Here is a 13297-nt window from a genome sequence, read left to right as displayed (position 1 = left end):
TTTGTAATTTAATGTTAAATGCTTTTATAAACAGGGTCACACAGTTAATATAAATATCAGAGGGTGTTCATACAATATGAGAACATCCGGGAACGCAACAGGATAAATTATTAATTCCATAACACGATCTAGGCGCGGCCTTAGACCATGGAACAATGCGCTGTACACATAGGCCTACGGTAATATTCATCCGGTTTCAGACGCAAAGAAAATATACGAGTAGCAATTTTTGCTTTGATATTGGCCTACCTCCTACATTTCAAAGAGACGTTTAGTGTGTTCAGAACTTAAAATAGTCTTAGCAACAAATTCAAGTAATATAAGGAACAATCTACATGAATGAATGTTAACAACAGATATGACGGATAAAGTACAGTTTCTCGTGTAAAAATGATTTATTTCTTTTTTATTTTTAAATAATAATACTCTGGAGTGGTATGTGCGCTATAAAAATCTTATTATTATTATTATTAGTGTTATTATTATTATTATAGTTATAAACCCTGAAATTATGGTGCCTGAAAAACACCGATGAAGCGTAGCCTACGTCACGGCTTAGAACACACACAATGCAGTGAATAGTAACTCTTTCTATCCAAATAAAAAATATATATAATACGATCGAATTTACGCGAACCGATCATAAGTATTAATACTTTGCTGGAATTAAACACCGTAGCTGTTATAGTGACGTGCGGTATCCATGACAACCTTTTTCGATCGGAAGACCCGTCTGTTATCACATATCTTGTTACCACGACAACAATATCGTAATAATATGATCCCTGTGAATTAAACATAATAACCATAATGTGCGTCTATGAAAAAATGAACCTCGGGGCGGTGGCAATGCCTCAGGGGCGGTGACAATGCATCAGGGGCAGTAACAATGCCTCAGGGGCGGTGACAATGCCTGAGGGGCGGTGACAATGCCCGAGGGGCGGCGACAATGCATCATGGGCGGTGACAATGCCTGAGGGACGGCGTCAATGCATCATGGGCGGTGACAATGGGTGTCGGTTAATGTGAACAAACCGAAGGACAAAGTTTCCAAAAACACAAAAATGTTAAACATTTTGTATGCAGTTCAAGTGTGCATCATTCTCGGTTCAGTATCGTAATGTAGGCATGTACTACTGTGTCACACTGATGTCTGTTTCATTGGCCATAAGCTTAACTTAACGTTAACATAAAACAGGCACCACATTTGATACATCATCACGCAGAATTTGCCTATCTGAATAAGGTGCATCCACGCACGTAAACAAACCGTCTCGTTCCGCCGTGGAACACTTTATTTGATTGTTCAAAATTCAATCGTCGCTATCAATGTATTAAATAACTGCATGTATTTTATTTTGTACCAACTGCTAAACGCATTAATAAATAAGCAAACGATTACACATCACAGACTTCGCACGTTTGGTTAGACAACGACGTCAGCCATTTGTCGAAACTGAAATCTGATTTCCAGAAAGCGATGAATTGAAAATGCATGCGGTGAGACCGCATCGGAAGAAGTACAGTACTGTAAAATGTCTTTACGATACCTCTTTAAATTAGTAAGCATCTTCATGTATAATAACTATGGTATTCATAAACGGATCAATAGCACATTGTGTTCTATGTTTAGTACGGATCAATAGTACAATATGTATACGTTCTATGCCATCCAGATCTTCATTTTACAATCCCCACACTCACTATTTCAACTTTCAAATTACAATTTAGCAGGGCTAGTCTGGGTCACGGGTGCGTTATGGCACGGTATAATGTTATTGTCTACTATATGTTATCAAATATTTTGAAAAATCTTTATTGCGACTCGGAAACATGATGCAAATGTACGAATAGTAAAAAAGCTGAAAAACTGCTTTATTATATAATACATAATAAAACAATAATATTTGGTAATAAGAAGAGGGTATGCAATTGCCATTTAGTGTAGGGCCTAACTGTTCTGAACAACTTCTGACGGTCGCGATATCAAAATGGTTTCGTGGACTCTATCCACAAGGGAGCGGTTGGTGATGGATGGCGGAACAATCATGAACGCTTTGAACAAAGAACACAGCAATAAGGACGACAATACAGGAAAATATTGTGTGGGATTAATTGTCTATTTTTTATTTATAAACTGTACAAATACATATAAAACCGGGATGTAAGCAGTGTCTAGTGGCCTAACGTTTCCTTCCAGAGAAAATGAATTCCTGTAGTGGCCTAGGATCAATAACGCGGCCGATTACTGGAATATAATAATAAAAATGCATAGTAATGTTTCCGACAAAGTACGTTTGTCCTCTTGTTGTGTTTGTGTTGTCCTGTAGCGTAATTGTGTATTAAAAAAAATATATATATATATATATATAATATTATTTCTACTACTTTAATTAATATTTAATTATTGTTTATTGTATTTGATACAATTATTAGTGTATTTTGTACTGGTGAAACCAGGCTTAAAGCTCTATATTGAGCTTATTTGGTCTTTTCCAGGCTTTGCATTTTTTATTTAATACTTATTATGTAAAACTATTAAGTTTGATGCATTGTGAAATAAAAACGAACGAACGAACGAAAAGGTTTTGTTACTATTTCGAATTCACTTTACGTGCACATTTTTCCGACCCCACGCCTACAATTGTGTTTAATTGTTTTTAAGAACATGCATGGAGGCCTAAATGTTGCCGGGAAGTGGGGGGGGGGGGGGGTGGAAAATGCATGGAGGCCTAAAGGTTGAAGGGGGAAAAGAGAATCAGAGTTTTTTTTTTAAACCGATCTAACGAAAGGCTCGTGGCGTTATAGCTCTGATATAAAGTATATTAATCTAAAAAACACTGTACAGAGTTCGAAACCAAAATACAATTTACAAGTGGTTTGCCAAACAAAAACGAGAATCGGGTCGGATGTTTTCAGATGTAAATCATGGCATTAAAATTGAACGCATCATTGAAAATATTTTATTGTCGTTCCTGAACTCGTCTGCTCAGAGCAGAAGGATTATTTACGATGACCCAGCGGTGGGGAGAGGTCGAGATCTACGCACATCTACGTGGTGCCGGTGGCGTATAAAATGTAGAAGAAATGTACCCGATAGTGGGCGTATTTCATAAAATTACGACAACCAAGCGAAAAGCTGAATTGACACGATGAAGGCCAGGAAATGAGCATTGTTTACAAATAAAGGCTTAACTTTACAATGAGGAGGGGACCCGGGAGTGAGGGTGAGGTGTTGCAGTTCTCAACGTATAGAATGGGTAACGATACGATTGGTTATCTTGTGGGACCGCCTGAAGTAGGTACTAAATCAAAAATGTTTACCCACTGTTTATGTACAATTGAAGATAAGATATCATGGGTTAATATATTACTTCAGGGACACAACAAACGAAAGGTTCTTGGTGGAATGCTAATAATGCCATACTATAATGCCCAGATATCAAAATTTGTGCACAAAATCTCTTAAACCGCATGATCGGATTATACACACAGTATACACTTTTTTCCGTTTTCCGGGTCGATTTCTGTATATATTTTTCTTTATTCGGTACCGGTACTTTAAATATTCATGCAAATGCAGAAATACTTAATAATTAAGCGCAGGAGGCACGCCAGATAGATTTTCGACGAATTCTGTGCCGTATCTTTGTTTTAATCATACGTTTATATATATAGTCTACTTTCTGCATAAAATCAGAAAAAATACAGTAAGCCTAATTAACGGCTTTGTCTAAAGCAAACATGACATGGCAAACATACGATACTATAATTTATTAAATTTGCCATTTTTGTTATCACTTTATAATATATTGATTGAGTTATTTCCGGATACTGCACAGTGATATACAACGAATAATAATACCTATTTTATAAAAGAACCATATAATAATACGGGGATGTCGCAAGTGGGCCATGAACAATTATTATGCATTATTGTGCACTAATAAGTTTGACCGTTTTTTGTTTTGCTTTTTCGCTTATATATTACGTCGTTGGCTCAAAGTGGCACGTCTATCTCGGTGCCCTATCAAGAGTGGCACGTCGGTGCCCTATCGAGAGTGGCACGTCGGTGCCCTATCGAGAGTGGTACGTCGGTGCCTATCGAGAGTGGCACGTTGGTGCCCTAACACATTCGCTAAAAGTGGCACGTCGGTGCCCTTTTAAATTGACTCAAAGTGGCACATCGGTGCCCCTATAAATGGACTCAAAGTGGCACATCGGTAACTACATAGTGGGGAAAAGCTGCACGTCGTTGGGAAGCCATTACGAAAAGAGCATGCCTAAAGGGGCTCGTTCAGGCTTGGCTATTTACTCGGGTAAGTTGGTTTCTACCCGTGAAACCATTTTACCCGGTTAAATAACAACGACTTCAAGTGGATGGAGGCCTACATACACGATGTATTTACTGTATTCATCATACAATGTATATAGGCCTAATCTCTTAAATAAATAAACCGAGGCAGAGTAGCGGATCGTGAATTGATCTCATCCAATTAATGCATCGATTTTGTGGCGCAATTGCATTCGATGTATTTCTAATTATAATTATAGTAATAGTTTTTAAATCATCTCATTCCACAAAATGTTGTCGTTAAACTTAATACCTAAATTTTTTAACAATAGCATATATAGCATTATAAACTGATATGGTTTGAGTATTTGACATAGTGCGTTGATATCTGCAATTAAATCGATCATAATAATTACTATCCGCAAAAAAAGAATCATTTTCTGAATATAGAAAACAAAACACCTTGTTTGTACATTTATATATTCCGACGCCAAGGAATTTTAATCCGATATTCAAATCGTACGTAACACATGACTTTGAATCCAAACCAAAGTGGCTATATGAATAATTATATAAACGTTTTAAAATTCGTGTTTTAGGTGTTTTACATCATATAGGCTATAATCCTCGTAAAACGTAGTTAATACGCACAGCTGGAAATAACTCATCGTCCACGGCAAAACAAAAATGCCAAAACCATGGAGCAAAGAATAAACTTCATGTAAAAACGAATACGCCAACATCGCAATTCGTATTATAATTCGCACGTTCTCTTTCCCAGTTTTCAACATATCCTTTTTATATGCTCCGTCTGGAATTGGCTCCTGTACGAATATCCGATATCGATATCTAATGATTATACACGTTTGATAATCGATATCATTTTAAATCCACATACAAACTGTACTAACCTTCTTGGAGAGATTCTGACCCGCCGGACCAATCAATCGCATCTGTCGTTTAATGAACGCCACATCGTTGGCTTTCAAAGGCGATGTTACATTAATAGAACGCTCCCTACTCTGCGGTGTGCTAGCCCTGTAATGATAAGCAAACTTCCGCTATGAGAAACACAATCGAGACATAACTATTATTTCAAGTCATTCAAATTGCACATGGCTCCGGTATTTAGTGAACATTTAAACCAACCACATGGTTCAATCACTACACACACTAACACAGTTTATAAAAAATCGATAGAAAAAACAATTCCTTGGACATTGACAATAACCCGGGCATTCTCTCGATGTATACAAAGAACTTATACTCTGGTTTGAAACGGAGGAAAATCTACTGAAACATACCAGTATCAATTTTCTACGCGAACTGACCTAAAAAATCTACGACGTAGCCAATCAGGCGTTTAAGACGGATCAATAGATTTGGCAAACAAAAGGTGTTACACGATTGCAAACAAGTCGGCCATATTATTTCTAAATTATCTCGAATGTGCCGTTCTCATAACAAAAAAAAAACCCTGTTAAATATCAATATACATCTGTTTTATACCTAGTCGTGTAAGTTTTCGAGGCGGTCCCTGATTACGGCGCTCCGGAACACATCAAAGGTTGATACTAAATACTAATCCGGCCCAGCAATATAGCTAGCAGTTTGTAATAGCCGTTCTAACAATCGTCTGCCAGAGCATCAAAAGATATTACGCTATTAACTAAATCGCGCTCCAATTGCAGAACACATTATAAAAACGCAGGCGATCGACACTCACTTTCTCACTGCCGATTGGTCAACATTATTATTTTTTCATTAAATTGGCAAAAACAACGCAAATTGTATATAAATAATAATTGAATTAATCACGGTAAGGTCTGTGCAGTACAATTAAGTGATATTAATTTCGATTTGATGCAAAAATAGATTGACAGCAACTTCAAAATAGTAAATTGCTTGGTACAAAGTTCCTATTTGTAAATTATTGTTATGATTTTCCTTAGTATTTTGTTAAACGTAACGGTTTTGTATTCATTATGATGACATTGAAACAGTATTTCTTCTTCAAGATTTTACCTTTGTCTTGTTTGTACAGTATTATTTTCCACACGCTGCGTTAGGCGGCGCGGCCTATACATTCTACCGTACATATTATTTAGGCCTATTCGATCAAAACAATTTTTGAACATTAATAATTATCATATTCATAAACCAGTCTGCGTAATAATGTTTCTATGCGTTGAATCTAGTTTATTAATTAGGCAGGCCTACTAATTATTACGGTACCGTACGGTGAGTGAGAGAGAGCAGCGCTTCTTCCAGTGAATGTATGTCGTATGTTGTGGCAGATGGTTCGGTACCGGACCAAGCGTAACATTGACGATCCATTTATTATCTATCTGCTTTACACAATCAATATGGCGATAAGGACCACGATATAATTATCCTAATGTTGGATCGATTCACAGTTTTATTGCACATACAGATAGCCTATATTGAAATTTTATCTGGGAGACGATATCTTATCCATAAAAACCACTTGGCCTTGCGTGTACCATTGTGGTGTTGGGATATATAAAACTACCAACATTATATAAGGCAATATGTCTATATCTGGTTTTAACGTAGACTGTGCAAAATGGCTTCCTGAGCGTTCAGGACTAAGCCGAAACGGGCTCACCATGAATGGATGTATGGCCCGTTCAGACTAGGTGATTTACCCGGTTTGACTTACCAAATTAGCGATAACCCATAAAATCACCCGGTTATATAATATAAACTAAGCCTGAACGGGCTTATTTAAAATAAACAGGTTTTTAGCAGCAACGTAGACGGAACATGATTTGTTTATAACGTCACGTGATAGAGAAAATGCTTCGTGTTGCTTGATGTTAAAATTGCGAGTCAATAGAAATAATGTAGGCCTACTACACTTGTCTGTGTGTAAACAAAAACAAAACCACGCTAACTATAAAGATGAAAGGCGTGGAGAAATTATATAACGGCACCATCTTATAAGATTATATAAATTTACGTTATCATATAGGTGCCCTGTTACATAATCTGAACAATTCCTCAACGCTATAATAGCATAGGTTACAGTACGGTACCCTACAATATAAGTTATCACAGGGCGTCGGTGCCCATGGAGCCTGATTCCCAAATAATATTTAGTTAGATAGTTATGGGACGTTCTGTTATTGAATTCTAAAAATAAATCGACAAGGCTAAAATGGCATTAATTATGGAGGAATTAGGTTTAATTCTTCGATGAATTGAGAGATAGGATTCAATATGAAAATTGGGGATAGAATGATTAAAATAATTACCGTGGCGCCGTTAAACCAAAATAGTCGCTTCACGCCACGCGGTTTTGTTTTGTCTGAAGATACGAAGTATAAGGTGAGGAAAATAAGGCAGGTCACACCTTTTGTGGTCACTATGCTTCACAGATATTAATATAACAATTGAAATGTATAATAATATCTTTATGGGTGTAGAAACTAAAGCCCTGTCTACACTGTTAAATTTGTGTGACAAAAAACGTGATGTGCCCATATATGACCATGATGATGTCATATATCTACCATATTTGGAATATCGCCACCATATTTAAGCATATCACATTTTTTTTTGTCAAACTAGTTTGAAAATCTTTACTGAAAATAGAGCAGATGCCATGTGTACATAAAAAAACAGGTAAAATAAAACAAAACAATAGCTGAAATAATTTAAATGTAATATAAAAAAACCAAAAATACCATGGAGAAACAGACTGTTGTAATTATTACCTGCAGTTAGTTAGCAGGCCTGAAAATTACGTAACAATATTCAGAATTACGAACAACAGGCGAGTAAACATTTTGACGCCGAAATAGGCAAACAATAACATCTGCTTTGGAAAAAGTAGTATTTTATAAAAACAAAAAGTCTACATAATATCGGTAACTTGGAGACAGGAAATTAGATACATCAAATCATGTAAATTATAGGCTTATCTGTCGAAGACATTATACACACGTCACGTCGATCGCATGATATATTTCTCCCACGTTTTATTCTCGACAAACAAATACTATGCCCACAGTGGCCAAATCTGCCATAAATATGCTACCTATCAAAAGTTTAACCAATATATAGCATGCAAAGACATAATATTTTCGGAAGATCAATAAGCATAATTTTGATTAGCGATTTTTTATGCCGACTTTACAAAATATATCTTATTTCTAGCATTATACAAAAAGAATTATTTTCGGCTAAATAGGCCTACACGATAGGAAATTAACTAAAACGTATAGTAGTATACCGTCATAGCTATATACTATTACTTTTTTTTTTATCTTATGTGGGTTCATCCCACTTTTATTTCCATACAACTGTTCTCTTTACACATAATGTATACTATTACTTAATATTTTTGATAATGCATATTATTACAGTATTTGCTTCCATTGTACGATGGTTTTCCCCCGTTATCTGACGTCACGTGCATTCATAAATACAGGCCTATATGAGCGTCTATTTTTTTGGAACTATTAATTTTCAGACAATTAGGTTATCTTGTCGGTTTTGTTGGTTTGCCCAGGCTTCAATATTTGCTCGTAAATTTCGAGCATAACATTTGATAAAATACTTTTATTGCAACTTTTGAATTTGTTCAATTAGGCTATAGGCTACAGCACGTGAGCGAACGGTAACTTTAAATTTATAACAAAAGGTTTGGTTCTCACGATTTAGCCTATGGTTTTTTTTGTCGCTTTTTACTGCATTAGGCTAAATTAAATATTAATTGTAAAATGTTTATCTCTGCCCTACTTTTGTTTTTGTTAATTATTATTTTGACGATTACGTTATTCTTCGTCCTTTGTCATCGACTGACTAACAATATAGCGAAACTCAAATGTGTACCGTATGTTGACCAAACGAGTAAAGTGTTTACAATATCTTATACAACAAACGAGAAATAGACAGTGACCAAAAACTATTAACATATGGAGGCCTCTATGAAGACGTCGTACGCTAATTATTGCAACCAGTGCATCCGCACGGTTACCGGATGAATTAATGTTCACAAATATAATTATAACAGTACGGTAATAGATGTGTAAATAGCACTTTGGTCATTAATGCGCTTACAAAGTGATTTCCATGAGAGAGATAGCAATCAATAAATAAAGAAAAGTTACGTTTCATAAGCAGGCTAATTTATTCAATGACATCCCTCGACAAAAACATCTTGCAGTAAATACATATAACGGTGCTATTTTAACAAATAACCGTGCGAATCCGACATAGGCATAGCTACTATTATTATCGTTATAGGCATATAAATAAACTAATAATACATAGAGCGTTTGTACATATATATATATATATATATATATATATATACTCAGTATGAGTATTTGTTCGATTCGAAAACCAGGTATTGTATCTTTCCTCTATATTTGTATATAGCTATGATATTTATAGTAAACATACAATAGCCCATTATAATGTTTTTCTCCAGACTCAAATGTTCCTATTTTCCGGACATTGTGGATCTAACTTTATACAGTATATTATTATATAATACGGTATTACATTAGTCTGAATTAATATCTGTACTTCCTCATACAATAAGCAAGCCAAAGCACCCTATACAGATACGATATAAACTTTCTAACCTCTAAGCAGTCAATATCTGTATTATATAATACGGTATTACATTAGTCTGAATTAATATCTGTACTTCCTCATACAATAACCAAGCAAAAGCACCCTATACAGATACGATATAATTTAAACATTATAATACTGCAAGCATGCTTAAAAGCTTAAAACGTCATGTCTCCCAGATATTTTCTCCGAACGACGTATCATAAGCCTAGTTATACACCATGTATTGAATTGGATAATTCTCAGTAGACGTTCTCCTTATTTTAACCTGTTTTCAAACCAATTTCTCATTTTTTATCCAAAATGTCCAAAAATCATGTTTGCCAATGTACATTAGTGAAAACACTGCTGCACACAGCGACTACATGATTTAAAATACGACAACTTAAAAAAGTCGTTTTTATTTTTCATTCGTCTCAATTGGTGATTTAGAAGCTATAATTACAGCCTCTTCAAATCGAATTGTACCAACTAGTAGGATAATTAAATTCTACTTGAGGAGATGAGCGAAGCTGCGTCTTTAACCGTGTGGCACCATTTTAAACCATGATATTTGTTGTTCTTTTTTAGGCTTCGAAAACAGCGATCGCAGATTACGGGCGTTTGATGTCGCTGTTGTACAGATATACATGGAGGAATTAAAATTCCCCAAGTCTGTATTAATTGTCTTTTTTTGTGTTAGTCCAGTCGGCGTTTCGATTTTAGTCTGAAAACTACATGAGCTAAAGTATTCTACGTATGAAACACCATATGCGCCAAAATATTTATCTCTTTAGTAACATTAAGTCAAAACTCCGTCTGAAACCTAGACTAGGATATAGGCCTAATTGTGTTTTTCCTGCTGTTTCACGGTACTGTATCTTGTACAGTATAAATGGCAAATTCTTTGATACAGTGTCACATATGAATCACATGAAGCTGTATCATAACCATATACAGGCACCACATGCGATACATGTGACATTTGTTTTTAAAAGAATTTGTCTATGTTGAGATACTCCGAGATCGGTCTACAGTTATAAATTCAGTCATTGACTTAATTTTTGATACACAAACAGAAATAAAGACCTACGGACATACATATATCACATAACATCCACTATGTCATAGGTCAATTATGAATTAATGTTTCTAGTTCCGCGATGTGACGTCCATCCAACACATCGTGGGAAATTTCATCAAATAATTCCCGGGGACAAGGACATCGAGGCGGCGTCTATAACGCATGAATCATTCTAATAATAACATGCCTATAGAAAACCCCGTATAAAATTAAATGTACGTCGAGAATTGAAAAACAAACACAGGCTAGGCCTACCTTTGAATGTGTTTTGTCGTCGACGAGGATGAGGAGGAATCGCTGCCGGTAAAACGCAGCATAACACGCAATGTAGTAAACACCACTTCAGCACCAGATGTTTGTTCACTTAATTAGGCCTACCTGTACCTGCAACAACAACATATTTATTAATGAATATTGTCATAATACAGTATTATGTTTGTGATTTCCTTCCTGTGGTTAGATAAAGGATACTTTATTAGACTATAGGTCATTATTTAATTTATAAACCAATCATAATGTTATAATTTTGGAGGGAACATTTTATCCTCTTCTGAAGCCCCTGATTTGTTAGAGCTTGAATGATGAGAGAATCACAGTAGAAAGACATAGAGTAAGAGATAAGAAACGTTTGATAGATGGTCGTATTGTATAATAGGCCTAATACTGTGCTACACGAAATATCGTTGAATATACTGTACTTCTGTTGTATGTGGAATCATTTCGCACAGTCTGTGTACGTATCATGGAATAATACGACTAACGCACGCTTGGAAATAACACCCTATAAAATCACCGCTTCACTGTATCACACAACTATATACACGGATATTTATGTTAATGATTCAATTATTTTTCAATGAACAGGAAATAAATAAATAAATGTGGTTTCATATAGGCAGCTATAAATCAACAGTTCCCACAAAGGAAAACAATATTATAATAAATTAATTGTTATGGTATTGTTTGGTCGAGCGGCGGTTAGGACGACTATAAACCAACCCCGGTAACCCTTCGGCCATATTTCCAAAGTTGTAGTATTATCGTATAGCCTAAAGACAAACAGGTATGGCCTAATTCCAGTGTACAAATCTGGCTCATGTGCACTTTTCGAAAGGAATAAGGGGTTGACTCCGGGGTTTTAGTCCCCGTTGTTCATAACTGCAGCGTTGGGCTAACAACACTTATTGTTATAAAACCAAAAATAAAGACGACAAACTAAACTACTGTACTGGAATGGTCTTCATTGTATATATTTTATTGAGAGCTTTCCCCATCCCATACCCTCCCTCCGGTGAGTAATTATATGCATCTTAAATGTATCGACCATAAAAGTATGTGTACGAAGAGAAAAGTACGGTACCGTACCACATTGAAAATTACCTTAACACAATCTCTTCGTTTTATTTTTAAAAGAATGTGAACGCTTACATTGACTAGTATAATAACTTCTCGGAAGTACGACAAAATATGACCAAGGCTGCCCTAATCCACGCTAGTCCTAGAATTAATTAGTCCGACTCGCCGACAAGTACGCTTCTATAGCTAGCCTGCTTGAATCTTTTCCGTTTTGTATTTATTAAAAACAACTATATGAATGTTTTCATGGGACACGGGTACCTAAAGCGTGACCATGACAATTAATTGTAGGCCTTCCTATATCGGCCTATTCGTGTGCTCTCGCCCATATCAATTATTCTGAATTACAACGAGCCATGTTCGTATAATATGCAGTATTAAATAATATATTGCCATACAAAATTAATATAACACTACGTAGGCCTATACAGAAGTCTATATTAAAATGAATGGATGATTATCATACAAAATATTGAATAGTTTCCTACAATAAAATAACGAAATACTATACGAATAACTATACAATACGTTTATCAATGTCAGTTAGACAAACGACATAATATAACCTTTGTATTATGGTACATTTGGTACGAAATATCTATATTATAAATCACGCCATGAAGATTTGGCACGATACAGGTGTCGCATATTATACGTAATGTAACACTACTGTATCACATAATTTGCATATGATACTGGAAAAAAATGTACATAAACAATCAAAACATTGGAAATGTGTCAAAAACACGAATCATACATGCATTAGGGATGGCTACTGGTTGTCTATAGGTGACGTCGAAAACAAGACATACTTTCTATCTCTAAAAACCATAGGCACAGGATATATGAATGAAGAACATGAATACATTCTCGGCACGTTTTTATACGGCAGATTGTATGCAAATCGCATTAACGAAGAAATGTGTTGAATCCATGGAGGTGGTCCGCGTTATCAGCCACGTACATCAGGACGA

At 35.5% G+C, this 13297-nt stretch overlaps 1 protein-coding gene across 3 annotated transcripts in view; it reads right to left on the bottom strand.

Moving 5' to 3' along the window:
- The window catches only part of LOC140048531 (uncharacterized), a 40910-nt gene that overhangs the window by 16206 nt on the left and 11407 nt on the right, over positions 1 to 13297 (bottom strand). For 2 of the 3 annotated variants that reach the window (XM_072093270.1, XM_072093269.1), the window contains exons 2-3: positions 11223 to 11351; positions 5206 to 5332 (exon numbers count right to left, since the gene is read on the bottom strand). In XM_072093270.1, the coding sequence (XP_071949371.1) occupies positions 5206 to 5332; positions 11223 to 11284 (189 nt within the window). In that variant the 5' untranslated portion in view covers positions 11285 to 11351. Of the gene's footprint in view, positions 1 to 5205; positions 5333 to 5443; positions 5464 to 11222; positions 11352 to 13297 lie in introns of those variants that run through there. The other variant, XM_072093271.1, reaches the window with a different exon arrangement.

The sequence above is a fragment of the Antedon mediterranea genome, chromosome 5 (genome assembly GCF_964355755.1).
Source record: "Antedon mediterranea chromosome 5, ecAntMedi1.1, whole genome shotgun sequence".
Classification (NCBI taxonomy): Eukaryota; Metazoa; Echinodermata; class Crinoidea; order Comatulida; family Antedonidae; genus Antedon; species Antedon mediterranea.
The sequence above is the reverse complement of the archived record's forward strand: the minus strand, read 5'-3'. Positions and strand labels throughout refer to the sequence as shown.